General features: G+C 45.8%; 8 protein-coding genes across 8 annotated transcripts; 5 read left to right on the forward strand and 3 right to left on the reverse strand.

Moving 5' to 3' along the window:
* Nucleotides 1-2181: 2181 nt before the first annotated feature.
* Nucleotides 2182-2487, forward strand: VCUG_01169 (uncharacterized protein; the record flags this gene model as incomplete). Its single annotated transcript, XM_008075997.1, has 1 exon — nucleotides 2182-2487. The coding sequence occupies one exon, from the start codon at nucleotides 2182-2184 to the stop codon at nucleotides 2485-2487; it is 306 nt and encodes a 101-aa protein (XP_008074188.1).
* A 937-nt stretch (nucleotides 2488-3424) lies between these two features.
* Nucleotides 3425-5146, forward strand: VCUG_01170 (T-complex protein 1, epsilon subunit; the record flags this gene model as incomplete). Its single annotated transcript, XM_008075998.1, has 1 exon — nucleotides 3425-5146. One exon carries the CDS (start codon nucleotides 3425-3427, stop codon nucleotides 5126-5128), a length of 1704 nt encoding a protein of 567 aa, XP_008074189.1. The 3' UTR covers nucleotides 5129-5146.
* Nucleotides 5147-5245: 99 nt separating this feature from the next.
* VCUG_01171 (uncharacterized protein) lies at nucleotides 5246-5590 on the forward strand (the record flags this gene model as incomplete). Its single annotated transcript, XM_008075999.1, has 1 exon — nucleotides 5246-5590. A coding segment is annotated over one exon (345 nt), but the record flags the coding sequence as incomplete, so codon positions are not given.
* Nucleotides 5591-6468: 878 nt separating this feature from the next.
* Nucleotides 6469-8815, forward strand: VCUG_01172 (uncharacterized protein; the record flags this gene model as incomplete). Its single annotated transcript, XM_008076000.1, has 1 exon — nucleotides 6469-8815. A coding segment is annotated over one exon (2126 nt), but the record flags the coding sequence as incomplete, so codon positions are not given.
* A 775-nt stretch (nucleotides 8816-9590) lies between these two features.
* On the forward strand, nucleotides 9591-11026 carry VCUG_01173 (uncharacterized protein; the record flags this gene model as incomplete). Its single annotated transcript, XM_008076001.1, has 1 exon — nucleotides 9591-11026. One exon carries the CDS (start codon nucleotides 9591-9593, stop codon nucleotides 10974-10976), a length of 1386 nt encoding a protein of 461 aa, XP_008074192.1. The 3' UTR covers nucleotides 10977-11026.
* Nucleotides 11027-11163: 137 nt separating this feature from the next.
* Nucleotides 11164-13365, reverse strand: VCUG_01174 (uncharacterized protein). Its single transcript, XM_008076002.1, has one exon. It carries the CDS (start codon nucleotides 13323-13325, stop codon nucleotides 11562-11564), a length of 1764 nt encoding a protein of 587 aa, XP_008074193.1. The 5' UTR covers nucleotides 13326-13365; the 3' UTR covers nucleotides 11164-11561.
* A 1364-nt stretch (nucleotides 13366-14729) lies between these two features.
* On the reverse strand, nucleotides 14730-15596 carry VCUG_01175 (uncharacterized protein). The gene has a single exon (XM_008076003.1). The coding sequence runs from the start codon at nucleotides 15500-15502 to the stop codon at nucleotides 14927-14929; it is 576 nt and encodes a 191-aa protein (XP_008074194.1). The 5' UTR covers nucleotides 15503-15596; the 3' UTR covers nucleotides 14730-14926.
* Nucleotides 15597-16147: 551 nt separating this feature from the next.
* On the reverse strand, nucleotides 16148-16769 carry VCUG_01176 (uncharacterized protein; the record flags this gene model as incomplete). The annotated part of the gene is made up of 1 exon (XM_008076004.1): nucleotides 16148-16769. One exon carries the CDS (start codon nucleotides 16767-16769, stop codon nucleotides 16401-16403), a length of 369 nt encoding a protein of 122 aa, XP_008074195.1. The 3' UTR covers nucleotides 16148-16400.
* Nucleotides 16770-17227: the final 458 nt, after the last annotated feature.

Below are 17227 nucleotides of genomic sequence, written 5' to 3' on the forward strand. Positions count from 1 at the left end.
GTTTGCCTTTATAAATTTTTCTAACAGGACTAAAAAATCATTGATAAGAGTGTCAAGCATTCATTCAGTGCATCACAGTTTTTTGTTGTGATAACAAATAAGCAGGTGTTCTATCCCCCTTATTTGATGAAACTTTCTTGCAATATGTTACCGATCAACAAGCAGTCGATTCTGAATAGTAATACACGGTCACTGCTTATTCATCTCATTCACTAGGTACAAATCTATAAATAAAATCGATCACTATGTTTTCATCCTCAAAGCGTAAGGAAAAGAATGGAGCTTAAAAACAAACAAGTGTGATAATATCGCATTTTGACGGGAAAGATGATATAAAAATGAATACCACATACACAACAATACCACATTGTTAGGTACTTTGGCAACTACACTCCCGCAAAACTACGAAAATGAGTCCATCAAACATAACCATTTCTACTGATACTTTTGGTCATTCTGCACCCATCTAATTTAACCTATCTCAAAGAACTTTCTACAAAAATATTAAAAAGTTCTTAGTGGGCACATATTATTGCACTAGTGCACGAAATGATGAATGGATAAGTATCCAATCTACTTACCATAACAAAACAATGTCTCATTAACAGACACAAAAATGCGAATACCCTCACATACGGAAAATTATATAGCAACATGTCGAATACAAAATAGCAGAACAACGCAATTTTTACAGTATAAATCTCATACCCATTAAACAATCTGAGAATGCCAAAGCGTATGCAAATTACATCGTATTTACAAAATTGCTCTGATACCAACCAAAACATCGCGAAAAGATGATAAAGCGGACTCGGTGCTTTTAAACCATTGACATATCGAACTGCAACTCTCTTATTGTACAGATGTAGCAAATATTAGTACATTGTGCCTTATTTATAATCGTTTTTATGTTCACAAAGCTCATCAATACCACTTGCTTTCGAATTTGTTTAACTATGTGCTTTCTAGTCTTCATTCTACACACCAGATTATATTTGTTGTTGATAATTAGTGAATGACTGGCCCATTAGCAATATAAATTGAACTTTCTAGTCTTCTCTCATAATATTTGGCTGCTATCGGTGTATCACTACTTCACAATTGGTCCAAACTACCTATCACTCTACATATAGTTGTTGTGCAAACAAACTGCTTTTTAACAGAAACGAACATGCCTGTCTTTTCTTATCAAGCACCTTATTTCTCGTCAGGGCTACTTTCTCTCGCATAGGCACCTGCTTTACACGTTAATATGAATTAGAATACGGCCAACACCACTTTGTTTCGCTGTCTATAATGTTTATAGGTACACTTTTGCAATAAGCAATTCTCGATTCGCATTTACTGACAATATTGTAGGCGGTGTATGCATATCACTTAATTGTTACAAACTCTATCATCTAAGGTAGTGAGCAGAGGCTTTCTCCTTATCGCAATAATACCCTGTCATAGACAACAAACTGGTATAATAATTGTGGATTAATCCTGATCAACTACTCAAATGCTTATAGAATAGTACATATGTTCCTACCTCTCTTATCCACCTCTTTACTCGACTGATTGGTTGGTAACATAGGTTGTAACAACGAATTTTTCTGCAAAACAATCCTTTATACCAAGTGAAAGGATGGTCTATACCAAACACCATCAGAATATTTCAAATATAAACTTTCTTAGTTCACAAATACGCCATAGCAAAGAATCGACAGTACTTCCAACCTCATTCTTCCATGCCGTTTCAAAGTCCCAAAAGTTGCCTTTAAGTCTCTTTACAAGCGAATACCTAGCAGAAGAACATGTGCATGTCTAGCCCGCTCTACTTAATAGTACTGTCACTGCGATACTTACCAGCCCATGATTAACTTTCTGGCATCTGCTGTCCAATCCCTTACTGTCTCAGCATCATCATGCACCGCAACAAAAAAATATCAAAAACAACAACGCTGATACAACGATTGGTCTAAACAATCCAAAATATTTGTGTCTTTGTAGCATAACTTTTGGACAGTAATGTCAACCCTACGCCCCCTTTTCACATCAGGTATAAAATATCGTACACATACAACAGCATGCACAACAAGAAGCGTACTATCATTATTGGATGTGTTGTTGGTGCCGCTGTCTTGGCCGTAGTAATACTGTGTTGTTGCTTTTTTAGATCATCTAACGAGCCGGATGCAGATGGCGATATCTCATCCAATTCTGATGGTGGAAATAGTTCAACATTTGGTTCTATCGTTAACCCATTCCACATTTCCTCTACATCCAATTCTGGTAGTGGAAATGGTTCAACATTTGGTTCCATCGTTAACCCATTCCATATTTCCTCTACATTCAGCGGCACATCACAAAATGCAATCTCCGACCCCGCCTCAGGAAATAGCGATGCAGCGAAAGATGAAACAGCTGATCCCGGTGCAAGTAGTGGTAATCAACCAGATAGTAGCGCAAATGTGGCTAGCAATGATACATAGCGTGTATAAATAGTTTACCAGAATTTAACATGCATCTCATTCTCTACAACAATAATAAATACATATTGATTTGGTGAACCAGTAATACCGTATAAAGCACTACGTGCAAGTCTCACAAAAATTACAAGTTCGTAATAAACAATCATCTTCACCAACAAGACACGATTATACAAGATCTACTGTTTTTACTTCTTGCGTGTTCTATGCACGTTATTACTGTTTTTGATGCAATGCTATAGCTAACATGCATACAAGTACCAGAAAGCCAATGCCTAAACAGAGCCATTCTCATGTGCTAAGGAAAGCGATTTTCAGTCAATATAGATCACATGCCTGTTCAAACATCCTATCGTTCCGATATACACAGGAACACTGCACACTATCTATACCATCCTCAATCTGTCAAAAGACAATATGCGGTGTTTATTGATTATCTTATGCAGTTCAATAGTAAAATATTTGGTACGCATCTTTTGAACAACGTTCTGATCCAAAAATAGAAAACAATTTTATCTGATCTATGTGTTAGGAGTAAGCGCTGTTTTATCGACAAGGGATGTGTTCAAGAAACAGAAAAAAGTGCTAGTATAGATATCAAGGGGATGAAACGATCAGCAAACACCGTAACAATAACCAATGGTACTCTTACGTGCTTGGTCACTTCTCAAGAGAGCTAAACACCTTGTTAATCCAGAAGGACTTCTATACCTCAACAGTGTGTTCATTCATAACCAGCTTGACAATGATGTGCTACCATGAAAACGGATATTCGCATCTATAGCAGTAGTGATGGCAGCAATGAGCGGCATATCTCATCGGGTTGCTGTCATAAACAGCTAATCCTTTTTATACAGCACTAATCGCATCACTTCCGAAGCGTGGCACATGAAGGATTAATCGAGTGGACCAACTGTCCTTTATTGCGTGGCGAGGATCGAAAATAAACGAACATGCTTTCGATGGAGAAGCAAAAAAATTACGCTCTTTGTTCGTTTGTCAGAGACACCCTGGCATTGCACGTGCACCCCAAAAAAATTTATAACCGTTCGATTTACGGCACCCCTATGAACGCAAGCATAATCTACGATGAGCTCGGCCGTGCAATCACCATCTCTTCCAAACTAAAAGCGAAAAGCACTTCGCTGAAGGACTCGATCACCACAATTAAGGGTATATCCTCGCTGCTGGAAACCTCGCTCGGGCCCAACGGGCTGGACAAGATCTTACAGAGCCCTGATGATGACATCACAATCACAAACGATGGCGCCACTATACTCAAGGAGATGATCATGACAGAAAACCCGATTAGTAAGCTGCTGCAGCGGCTTAGTAGCGCGCAGGATGAGGAGATTGGCGACGGAACAACGAGCGTGGTTCTCATCGCCTCGGCACTGCTCACAAAAGCGGAGAAGCTGATTGAGAAGGGCATACATCCCATCAAGGTGAGCGAGGGCTACGACGTCGCCTGCAAGATGGTGGTTGAGCACCTGGAGAGCATCAAAGAAGAAATAAAACCTAACTGGCTGAAGGAAAACATGAAAAATGCTGCGCTCACCTCCTTGAATTCGAAGATTGTCCGGAAAGCAAAAGATGCCGTCGCAGAGGTTTGTGTGAATGCCATTTTGAGGGTGTGTGACAGGGACAGGAGGGATGTGGACTTCGAGCTGATCAAGATCGTGAAGAAAATCGGCACAGACTTCAAAGGTATTGAATTGGTGAACGGCGTGCTTCTTGACAAGAGCTTCTCGCACTCTCAGATGAAGAAAGTTGTTGAAGACGGACGCATTGCGCTTCTGACCTGTCCTTTTGAGCCACCGAAGCTGAAGACGAAAAACGAGCTCAGAATATCATCCGTTGAGGATTACAGGAGCCTGGAGAACTACGAGAAAGAGAAATTCGTTGAAATGATAAGGTGCATCAAGAACGCCGGCGCAAATGTCATCCTGTGCCAGTGGGGATTTGATGACGAGGCAAATTCGCTTCTCATGGAGCACGGACTGCCTGCTATACGATGGGTGGGCGGCCAAGACCTTGAGCTTGCTGCTGTCTACACCGGAGGGTCGATAATCTCGCGGTTTGAAGACCTGCGAGAGGAGGATCTGGGCAAGGGAAGCTTAAAAGAAGTTACGCTGGGAACACAGGGCGAAAAAATGATCAAGCTTGAAAACAATGACGGTAAAACTGTGACGATTCTTGTGCGGGCATCGAGCGATTTAGCCCTTGCAGAGGCGGAACGGTGCGTTACGGATGCCTTGAGTGCAGCCAGAAATATCCTGACCTGCCCATTTTTGGTGTATGGTGGTGGTAGCTCTGAAATAGCGTGCTCACTGAAGCTGCTTGATCAACTCAACAAGGTTGATGATGGCGAGGAAAGAGAGTGCCTGGAGGCTTTTGCATCCGCTCTTGAGGAGATCCCGCTCATACTTGCACGCAACTCCGGCCTTGACTCGTTAAAAACCTTGGATAGCCTCAAGGCCGAGCAGGTGCGAACCAAATTTTCATTTCTAGGCGTTGATTGCATGGGAAGTGGCAGTGACATGAAGAAGAACAAAGTGTTTGACTCGCTGATATCGAAGAAAAAGCAGATGTTGATGGCTACGCAGCTTGTCAATATGGTGCTGAAGATCGATGAGATTGTTTACGTTCAAGAATAAATTGTTATTGTGCTACGGGTCTTCTACCAAGGTACGGCGAGTAAATGCGGACCGGTCGATTTGTGTTACGGTCTTAGGCACTGGCAATGTGCCGTTTAAGTATCATTTTTTGGGAGAGTGTTTTGCACCCGTAAGGATTTCAACTCGGTGGTGCTTCGCATCCGTAAGGATTTCAACTCGGTGGTGTTTTGCACCCGTAAGGATTTCAACTCGGTGGTGTTTCGCACCCGTAAGGATTTCAACTCGGTGGTGTTTCGCACCCGTAAGGATTTCAACTCGGTGGTGTTTCGCACCCGTAAGGATTTCAACTCGGTGGTGTTTCGCACCCGTAAGGATTTCAACTCGGTGGTGTTTCGCACCCGTAAGGATTTCAACTCGGTGGTGCTTCGCATCCGTAAGGATTTCAACTCGGTGGTGTTCCAGGTTTGGTCACTGATCAACAGCCCACGTGCTGTATCATAGACGGTGACCGATCATAAATATTGACCGATCCATTTCACCGATTTAACGGATGCGCCAACCGCTTGTGGCCAAAATTCAATCTTTGATACCAAAGCGCATTTTGTGCCCCTAGCCCATAGTTAGTTTGTACAACCTCTGAAGTATGTAAATTACCCTTTTCTTACGTTCAGACGGGTCGGTTTTCTCTTTTCTTCTTGCACTCTTGTCCCAGTACTTTTTGCTTCTGCAGCGTTCTACGTATCTCCTCATGCGTTCTTCTTTGTATTACGCACCGATTTACCCTCTTCTCATACAAAATCACGTCTTTCCTCTCAATTTACGGTAAATATGCCAAAAATGCACACAGCTCGAATAATCTGTTCCAGGTCGATGCATGGTATGCCTTCTACACAGCATACCACAGTTTCAACGGTGCATTCGATGCGAAAACGGTGCTGATCGATCGCATGCACGCGATGAGCCCACCAGGTTCAATTTATTCCAGAAATTGATTTGCGGACAGAAATAACTTTCGTGGTGACAGAAAGCGGTGTTTGAGATAAAACCATTTATCATGCCGAGCCTTGTGCTAAAATCCTAATTTTAGACCGTTTACCTGTTTCAGATGTTCTTATATGAAACCGATAGCCAGCCACAACCATTCTGTAACGTGCTCCACCGCGAAGCATCCAAAGATAAACATGCACCGGCGGAGCTACCGCCGCCTTAGAGCCCAGCGACGTGTCTGAGCACGGCTTTGCGCTAGCTATGCCCGATCAATTTATTTTAATTAAACCGCCTCACGCTGCACGCGCGATTGACACAGCATGCTGAGACCGTGTTTACAGCAAAACTTTTTAATAAAATTATTTCGGACCCATTCAAATTAAAAATACGAGCAATGCACAAGCTGATCGACCTGATTGCAACGAACGACATCAAAGGTATCGAAACAGAAATGGGACGAATCCTGACTAATGCCGATTTGGAAAGCCTTTCGGAGCTGCTGCGCAGCGAGCGCACCAAAATATACTTTCTGATTCTTGTGGAGCAGCTTATGAAGCAGTTCAAGCTGGAGGGAAAGAGCATGGCACCGCTGATAGCGCTGATAGAGCGCTTCAACTACCCCGCCAACGAGCTTGCGAACAAGTTTGCGTCTGTGTATGCGCTGGCCGGTACTCTTGATTGGCCGCTGCACTTTCCGAATTTTCTCGATAACGTGCTGAGCCTGATGGCCGGCAACGATGCCCTTGGCTTCAACATTTTTGAAAAGTTTCTTTATCACGTCAGGTACGGCAACGAGATCAGCGAGAAGAGGCGCAAGGAACTTAAGGAGGCCCTGAACATATCTGCGGAGCGGTTCTCGTCTTTTCTCATACGGACTAATCTGCAAGACCAGAACGAAATAGGAATTGCGCTCATATGCATCAGCATATTCGAGCATCTCAGCACTGTCTTAGAGTTTGATCCGCAAATCGTGCTTAACGCCTACTCATCGTTTGATCTGGACAGCTTCATCGTTGGTGTGCTCGACAGGAAGCAGAGTGACGCGTTTTACAATTTTCTATTCTCGTACCTGGGGGGAAGGCCCCCGAACGCTAAGATGCTCTTTGCACTCGACAGAAAGAGCACGCCCTTTTTGGACTACGCGGTACGCGGGTTGATATCGGACGAGCAGTGCTTTTTGGCGGCGCTGCTGTATTTGAGGCGGCGCATCGGCCTGCTCTACGATGACGACTTGGTTGCACCCGGTTCATCAGGCGTTTACGAGGCAAAGATGGCGCGAATATGCCAAATCCTAGAAAGCATCGCAGAGCGGTACGATGAGGCGGACAACTACACGCGAAACGAGGCCATGCTATTTTTTATAGAGGTGTCCCGCCAGCAGTTCGATGCATCGTTCCTCAATGTAGAGAAGGTGCCACGAGAGCTTCTGGTGCAGCTCCTGAAGAACAACGAGATTGCGAGCGAGGACTCGTTCGTGCAGGCGTGCAATTTTTACAAGAAGCGCGACAAGCGGTGCTTTGGTTACGTCGAGATGCTGTGCACGGACCCAGAGGGAGAGAAGCTCATGATCAAGGCGCTCGATCGCGTGCCGCTCTCAGAGATTGAGCTGCGCAACCTGATAGAATGTATCAAATCGAACAAATTGTACGTTAAAATAGCTACGATGATACCAAGCTACAACATCCTTGGCATCGACTGGAACGCAGAGGTGGCCGAGAAGTATTTTTATTACCTGCAGTTTGACGAGAACGGAGCGATGCAGAACGTTGAGTTCTTTTACGACTATTTTATGAAGACAGATGACTTTAGGTTCTGTTTCGGTATTTTGCAGCGGATACGCAAGGTGCTGGCACGAAAGAACTTCGACAGCAACGAGGAGGTCATCGATTCAAAGATTATAGAGCGGAGCTACAACAGCATAGGCACAGTTCCTGTGCTTGAGCTGAAGTATTTCATCGAATTTGTGGGCGGCCTGAGGTGCTACAGCTATTTCCTTGAAGGGGTGCACAACAGGGTGATGAAGGAGTGGAGGGACAGCGAGGAATGGACCGAGCTGAGCGTGCTGACGCGCATTTACCTCGGTGTTCTCAATCGGTACGAGCTTGTGGCCCCAATGATAGAGCTGTTGCAAATCGACGAGATTTCTCTTTTGCGAAAAATCCTGCTGATCCTGAACAAGAAGGTAATACCGAGCGAGCTGAAGCCGCGGTGCACGTACCTGCTCCTTACGCTGTACAACTCGCCCGGTCTCACCGATCTGCAGGGTGATGTTCTGAACATGCTTGTCGATGTGTATGACGATAACACGCTGCTGATGGTCAACAACGATCTGCAGGCACTCGCTGAGATGCGGCGAGATGCCAAGAAGCGGAAGACTCTGATGAAGGCCTTTCTGAGGAACATCAAGGGACAGCAGCTAGCAGAGCTGGGCCGAAGGAACCTTGCCGTAGGTGCACAGGGTATAATAAAGAAGGAGAAAGCGGCAGCACCCGATGTTGATCTGAACAATTTGTTTTGAATGCCGTGCTACATTAAATTAAAACGGGAGAGCGTATTGAACCAAGTCCTGCGATAGAAAATGAGCAGTTGCTCTTCGAGCGTTAGGTAAATCGTTTTCTGGCCATAAAGTGAATCTTTCCGTTCTGTTCGAGTGCCCTGCGTTCCTGTGCCGGTGGTACGTTTCATTCCAAATTGCACTGCGCACCAAGTCCGACTAATTAAACCAAATTTGCCCATCACCTCGAACCCAATTTTTTAGTCTTACAGCCGAGCTGACCCTCAGGCGGTGAACACCCCTTTTGTTCACAGACATTCTGGTCCGGTATCTGTGTTTCGACCAGAAGGAGTAGATCAAGCACACAGATCGCATTCGATACATGGTGATGCGCTGCAATTGTTTTTATCGAAAGCACGTTTATCAGAATTGTGTGCTGCAAGGAGATGAATGAACAAACTTTCGGTAAAAACACATCAATTCGTTCTTTCATGGCACAAAATCAGGTATGCACGCCTTTCTGGGCAAATGTTTTTCAGGTGCAGGACGAAAAGATCGTAGCAATGCCGTAATACGCCGTGTATAAGTTTTGGTGCTTTTTGGTTGTGAAACGCATTCGTTCGAAACAACCGTTTCTAAGCGTGGACGCCAATTTTTTGATCATATTCAATCAGTACTGTTCAGTGTGAGGTGATATAGCACAACTTTAAACAAAACTTCCTTTTTTGGAAATATAATACAGTACCAGTGATGTACCCCACTCGTGCGCTAAGAACGAAACAAACTCACATCTTTACAATTTTAAAAAGATCATTCTTGTGAACAAAGACAGTTCTTTACCGTGCACACGCTGGCACAGGTAATCGTATTGCACCGCTTTTTTACCGCATGAAGCAAAAAATGAATTTATTGCTCATTTGCTGCGCTGTTCTTTTATGTCACGCACGTAGAACACGTCTAAACCGCGCCACGGCACGCAAAACTTCTTTTCATTCTTAGATCAGGCAGGGTAACGGACAAATGAAGAGCGGCCAGATCGGGGGTTCGCTCGGAAACTGCTGCTTGATTGCGCATGTGCAGGTATCCGTGGATGGATACGTGTCCTATGCCCGGTTGGTAGTCCTGGATGCGTTGTTCGTATGCTACGGCATCCGCACCGGACGGCCCTCAACGTCTGCTATCGGTGTGCACCAGCGGTTGTCCTGTGGTCTGTTCCTGACCAATACCTGTGCGGCAGTCTCCTTCATCTGTTGCTGCTCTGCTATCCCAATCACCCCATCGCTGCCCTTTTTGCGCTTCCACGAACGAATCAGAGCGATCAGCAGCAACCGACCAGTAATCGAATATCAGGAGCAAATGAGAGTTAAAACACTCATTTTCTACCATAAAAACGCTTTTCGCCATCGCACATCGATGACAATTCATGAGCTAAGGGACACGTGCGATTTTGTTCAGCCGGAGTGTCTTGAGCACAGCATAGCTGTGCCTGTGCAGCACTGGCAGCTTCGCGACATGCTGAAGGGCACGAGCAACTCGCTTGTGTTCTGCCAGGGCAACAAGGTGTGCAAGTTCAATGTGCCGACCGGTGCGCTCGACGACATAATAACGGACCTTTCGTTCTTCCCGACGAGTATCAGTGCCACCGACTCACTCGTGGTCGTGGGCGGGCAGAAGGGGCAGTACGCGGTGAAAAACCTGGAGAACGAAAGGTTTGTGCTTGGCACTGTCGGGCACGCCATCAACAACGCGGTGAAGATCTGCGAGTTCAACGGCGAGACGAACTTCCTGTTCTGCAACAACGACAACACGATACGCCGGTATTCGTACGACAGCCTGGACGAGCTCGAGATGATCACCCATCCATGGCCCGTGAACAACTGCGAGATGAGCTTGGACGGCAAGCACCTGGTGAGCGTGGGCGACACGAACCAGATCTTCTACTTCAACGTGGAGGGCGGAAAGTTCGTGAAGGACAGAACACTCAAGAGCATGAACGACGGCGGGTTCAAGGTGTCGTGGAACGCTACGTCCACGTCGTTTGCAATTTCTACGCAGGACGGGTACATCTGCATCTACGATACGCGCAATCTCACGAAGAACATGGTCATACGCAGCAAACAGAACAGGAGCATTAAGGGAGCGTGCCGGAACGTGGAGTTCTCGAAGAAGCGCTCGCTTGATCTGCTGATCTTTACCGAGCACGTGTCGTATTTCACGCTGCTTGATGCGCGAGACTACGAGAACAAGCAAAGCATAAAGGTGTTTGATGACATGGACAAGCAGATCAGCGGGTCGGCCTTTCTCGAGGACCAGGAGAAGGTGTTCATCTCCATGGATGACAAGATCATACAGTACAAGCTTGAGAACAGACGGACGTTCGGATCGTACTGCTACGATGCGGTGTGAGAGGGCGGTGTTGGGCGGCATGACGCGAAGGTTTTTTACCTTTGGGTGAGAGAAGCAGCGCTCGAGCAGAGAAGGATCAGAGAGCGCACCGAACCAGGAACGAATTCAATACCAAGCAGATTTCATAAGAACTGCCGTCTCCGGGCGCTCCCTCCAAAATAAAACGTAAAATCACCAACAGTTCAAGAGGACGTTGAATGAGCCGTGCAACGCCTTTAATTAAACACGCCTTCACACAAAAATAAGCAGCAGCTTCTACCACGGGCACAGCCCACTTTTATGGGCAACCGATTGATCCAACGGGTGTTTCTGGCACGATAAGGTGCTTCAGGTTTTTCATGCTCATGCAACGAGCAAATTGGACGAGCACGGCGTGTTACGGGCCGCGATGCTAAGAGGCGCTGCAGCCAAGGACAGCACATACCGCCCAGCGCAGCAGTTTGTTGGTTAAGCTCTCATCCACGATCAACCGCCCGGCGCGATTACAAAAACATTTCTGAGGTGCGACCCGGTGGACAGACCTCCTCGTTCACATCAACCTTTTTTACTGTGTAGGATGCTCACAGCCGAACCGGCACGGCAAAATCACTCAAAAAGCCGTTCTAGCCCATCTTCCCTGTACATCTCCCTGGTTATCACCGGGAAGTGCTCGCAGAAAGATGCACCGCGGAAGGCGTCCAAGATCGGATCCTGAGCCTTGATGAATTTCACTGCACCATACGCATTCATCGTACATTCAGCCACCACTCTCTCAAAGAAGCCATCGATCTGTGAAAAGCCGCCCGTTACAAAAACATTTACGTTTTTCTGCTCCTTGCCGATGGTCTGAAACGCATTTTCTATCATTTCTGACAGGCCGGGCAGCGAGCAGTTCATGATGCTTGGATTGAACACCGCCTCGCCCACCCGCAGACTCTCCGTGTTGGAGAGCGTCAGGCCCATGTGGTCGCCGTTCATAATCTCAACCGTGTTAAAGTCGAGGAACTCGAACGAGGGATCGAGCCTGTAGATTTCGTTGAGCAGGTTCTGGTACTTCTCCTCGTAAACACCGTCCTCGTGGTCGATGTCGTTGATTTTTTCGATTATTTCCACCTCCTCCTCCGTGAAAAATTGCTCGTTCTCGTTCATGTTTGCTACTTTGCTCAGCAGTGCGCTCTCCCTGCTCCTCTTGTTCTTCAATTTCCTCTTCAGGTTCTCCTTTTCCTGGATACGGGCCCTGAGAACGAAGAACCTTTCCTTCATGTTCTCAAGGTAGCGCTCCGGTTCGCTCATTTTGAAGTACAAGTCCTCCATCTGCGTGAGCCTGTCCCTCATCCTCGAAAGGCATTTCTCTATTTTCTGCTTGTTGCGGTAGACCGCTGAGAAGTACACCATCCTGTTTCTTCTGGCAGCACTGTCCACCGACTGTCCGTTGACCTGCGGCACATGAGAACGCTCATCCATCTCGAGGTCCTCGTCAGCATTTTGCGAGTTATCGATTATGATTCCATCCCTGTCATCCCCGCCACTCTCATCATTCTCATCGTTTCCTTCCTCATCATTCTCATCGTTTCCTTCCTCATCATCCTCAGTCCCAGCAACATCATCCTCAGTCCCAGCAACATCATCCTCAGTCTCAGCAACATCCCCATCCTCCATTTCCTTCTTCCTCAGCCTCCTCTTCTCCAACGCTTTCTTAACGTTAATCTTCATATTCTCCGCTTTCTCCGCATTCTTCTTCTCCTCCAGTACGTAACTGCCATTCAGGTCCCTGCTCCTCAGCTTATCATAAATTGACAGCGCTTCTCTTCGGTAATCTCCGGCTACTCTCACGTAGAACTCCGTCTTTCGTATGTTCTTTGGCCGCAGCAACGCGTTATAATACGCTTTTGCACGCTCACCACCATACGGCAGCGCTACAACGTCATCAAGCCGGTCCATTCTCACCAAATGTGTCTCTGAATGCGACGAAGACACGATAATATCGCATTTATTCCGGTCTTTCACGTTGTGCAGGTAGCTGTACACCGAGTCAACCCCCAGCTGCACGCGCCGTGCGTTGTACACCTCGAACAGCATCTCCGCAATTTCTCTCCTCACTATTTTTGGCGTGCACACGCCCACCGTCAGCACGATATCGTCCACCCTGGAAATGGCAAGCTCAGAAAACAAGCAGTCAAGCGTTCCCTCCAGCACATCGTAATTAACCGGTATGTTGTTCACGAACATTTTCTTGATGTAGCTGTCCTTTGATGGCACGAACGAGTAGCTGTGCTTTGATTTGTACAGAATGTTCTCTTTGGTGCGCGGCTGCGTGCCCGCTATGCCGTACTTTATGGTGCAGGTGCCGTTGTCTATCACAATTGTCATCGGGGGATCGGCAAAAAATGGTAATTTATTTTGATGGGCAAGTGGACGAAGAAATCTCGAGAGACGGGCAGAGCGCTTTGAAGAGACGAGCAGAGCGCTTTGAAGAGACGGGCAGAGCACCTTGAAGAGACGGGCAGAGTGCCTAACCAAAAACTGAACGTACTTCTAAAAAATAAATATTTGATGATGGTACGTTCGTAAGAAAAACCATTTTTGATTCGAACAGAGTACCACGCTGTTGAACGTGTAAGAAATTCCGTTCAGGTACGAAAGGGTGATACGTGCTGGTTGGTCGTGTGCACAGCATTTTTAGAACAAGCGTTGTTGAAGAGTAAAAAATACCGTGCAAACGGTTGCATTCACCGGCTCGTTCTTATAACACGCCTTTTTATCCTCCGCACGCATCAACCTGTCCTGCCCACCACGCCACCCCGTCATAAACAGCTGTTCGCTTCGTTGCCGTACCGGAAGTGCGGTAAACCAATTCTGTTCGATCTGCTGTTCTAACACCAATTAAATTCTTCAGCTCATAGCACTTAGTGCACTCCACCTCAGCAGCTGCTCGGCACTGCGTAACAGCCTGCAAACATAAAAAATTATTTTTTAATGCACAGCAATCGCAATTTGAGGTGTTTTCACCAAACGTACGTTTATGCATCACCACGCGGGTGACTTAACGCGTATTTCTCGTGCAGTTTCTCCAATCGCTCTTTCGCTCATTTCCACCCGTGTCAGCCCTTCCTTTTTTTACCTCCCTGCCCGTTCCGAATGCTCAGCATCGAATCATTCCCACGCCTCTGCGTCCTCACAGCCCTCCGTCTAACCTACGAAGTGCACACCATGGACGAAAAGCGGGCAGCAAGATAGCAGCAGGCACTCCGATCATTGCCGCCATACCGTAGCCATCACCTGTTCCACCTCTCTCGTATTTGCATCTGTGCCATTCTGAACAAATGCGCTATTTCCACCGTTCAAGATGCCGAGGATGAAATGAGCAGCTTTTGGCATTATTTTACTTAAAAAGGTAAAAATTTTAGGATGGCTCGGTAGTAAAAGGAACGGTGTGCGCTCTGCAACGGTATTTTAACACATGAACGGACCGTGTTTGCACGTTTTTTTGTGGCATTTGGTAATCGTGAACTGCACTCGAACTCAGGAGCGGATGTGCCATGAGGAAGAGGTGATGATGCTTTTATAACGTACCACCTGCCCTGATCAATGTTGGTGCGCTGCCCTTTCAGGACCTGCCGGTTTTGCGAGTGTATCACTGCTACCGTGCCACGGGGTGCGTGCACCTGCAGTTCGTGTCTGGTACGTTTTGCAATGGTGGTGACCACCCCTCGTGAACAACCGTTCTCTGCACGCATCCTTACGGCGTGCTGAGCGTCTCTCACGATCTCCGCCACGAAATACCCAAATGGGCGGTTTCAGTCCAAGCCATTGCAAGCGGAGCTTCTCTTTTTTGCTAAAACTCGTTTATTTACCGCATCGTGCCGCGCACAAGTGCTCCGTTGTTGTACGACTGCCCACAAATCGCACAGCAACTACCGCATCGCTCGTTCCCACGGTGCATGCACACGCATCCAAAGTATCAATCGTATTTATTTCACCCGTTCCCTGCCCTTGAACAGCTCCTTACTAATCCTCGGCATGTGCTGCTCCCTCATCTTCTCAAGCCTTGTCAAATAGCTGTTATCAACCAGCACCGTGCCATCCCTGCTCATAACAACGATGCCTCCCAGCTTATCGCTGTCCAGCTCTCTGACCTCGCCTTTGCTCACCCTGCTCCTATCTCTCGCCAACACATACACAACCACGTCCGTCTCATCCCCCACAACATCCATTGTTTGATTGATCAGCTGCTGGTTGAGGTGCACGCCTCTCAACCTCTTCTTCACAATCTCAACGAGCGCATTCACGCGTGCCTCTTTCCGCCTCGCCACCTCCAGCTTGTACTCCAACTTTACCTCCGATACCCGTTTCAACCTGCTTATCTTCAGCTCATTCAAACGCTTCTTCAGCTCCAACTCCTCCACATCGCTGCGCTCCTTTATCAGTCTGCTCTTCTCTGTGTTGTAGTCCTCTATTGCTTTTGCTTTCAGTTCATTTATTTTCTCCTTTGCCTCGAAGTAAATGAAATTTATCATTTTGTCGATTGTTGCTCGTTCGTGATCCATCTGGGGAGGGCACGTTCCTTTTTTTTTGTACTTTTTGAGGCCTTTCACGTTTTATCTGTTGGTGTTTTGGAAGTGATTGGGGACGTGCATAGGCAGAAGAAGCAAAATAAAGGGCAAATGACGTGTTTGGGGCGAAGCGGTGAGGAAAGGAAAGGTGAGGAAAGGAAAGGTGAGGAAAGGAAAGGTGAAGAAAGGAAAGGTGAGGAAAGGAAAGGTGAGGAAAGGAAAGGTGAAGAAAGGAAAGGTGAAGAAAGGAAAGGTGAAGAAAGGAAAGGTGAAGAAAGGAAAGGTGAAGAAAGGAAAGGTGAAGAAAGGAAAGGTGAAGAAAGGAAAGGTGAAAAGGCACATTCATAGGATGGATAAAGGAAATGATAAAAAATGAATGGTATGGCAATACCGGCAGGTAAAATAATGAATAGAAGTGGTTGTGATTTAATGCACAAAAATGCTTAACATAGTTTTATAGCACAAAACTGTGGAACATCAAACGGACAGCACTAAAACGATCAAAAGTGCAAAACACCAATCGTACGATCACGGCTAAAAACAAGCAAACAATGCCCTGCAGCTCACAGTACAATATCACCTATCAAATTGAACATTTCGTTATTCTCGTACCTTTGTACGATCAGTAGCAGCAATGCTACCCATTCCTACAGTTCAAACGAATTGTTCACAAAATGCGCTCTTTTCCGTTGAAGATCCCTTCTGCGTCAAGCATCGATGCACAGTCTAAGGTGATAAGCGTAGCGGTGTGCTGTGGAAGCATGTGGATGGATGTAATTAAAGTAAAAATCTTTTGATCACCGTTCCTTAAAATATAGGCAATCAATGCTTACCCTCTCAATTAAATTCCATTACACGTTTTTTCACCTTCTTTATTATTTATTATTTTTTATTATTTCTTTACAAGAGGAGTGTAATTGCATGGACTAACAACGTAGTTCAGTGCGCACGGCTTCTCGTAGTACTGCGTGATCAAAAGGTGATTGGCGTATTTTTTAGGTATTTTGTTGAAGTTTCTTGGCACATTCTCGTTCGACAAAAAGAATGTAAAACAGGTTTTGTCTGCAAAATCGCTCTTCTGCACGATAAGAACATGATCGTCATCTCGGTGCCCACCGATTGCCAGTTTATAACCGCATTGGAAATATACAATGCTTTTCCTATGCTCTTTCTTGTAGTAAATGCATACTTTGCGGTTTGCTTTCGTCTTTAGTTTGTTAAGCCATTCGTCTTTTAGGCCCTGTACGATTGAAAAGCTCATGGGTTAAGGATGAGCAAAAAACATATGCACACGCGAGATGAAAGGTGCTTGAGGTGTTAAGAAGTAAAATAAAACAAGATATAGGGAAAAGTGCAGTGTTGGACAGTAGAAAGACTGTATGAAAGTAAAATACAAGGTCCGACAAAAAAGCATGAACGAGATGTTGAGCCGTGGAAATGATTTCCAGAAATACAACACTAATCCATTGTCACACGAATAAAATGCGTGTTAATGTGTTCGTAGAACGCCATTTAACTCGACCAATAGTAAGCGTTCTTGTACAAGCTCAGAACAGAGCGTTTTATTTCCTTATTCACATTTTTATGTAACATTCACTAAAGTTGATGTATGTGTTAGTGTATAAAAATTTATTAAGATGTACTACAAAGTAGATATTGCTTATAAGTGATGACTAAGTGCTTCTCGGAAAGAATGAGCTGCACAACAGCTTTTGACTA

The sequence above is a fragment of the Vavraia culicis genome (assembly GCF_000192795.1).
Source record: "Vavraia culicis subsp. floridensis unplaced genomic scaffold supercont1.17, whole genome shotgun sequence".
NCBI lineage: Eukaryota > Fungi > Microsporidia > Pleistophoridae > Vavraia > Vavraia culicis.

Coding starts and splice junctions, on each gene's coding strand:
- VCUG_01175 (XM_008076003.1), bottom strand. CDS start 15,502: ATGGATCACGAACGAGCAACAATCGACAAAATGATAAATTTCATTTAC.
- VCUG_01174 (XM_008076002.1), bottom strand. CDS start 13,325: ATGACAATTGTGATAGACAACGGCACCTGCACCATAAAGTACGGCATA.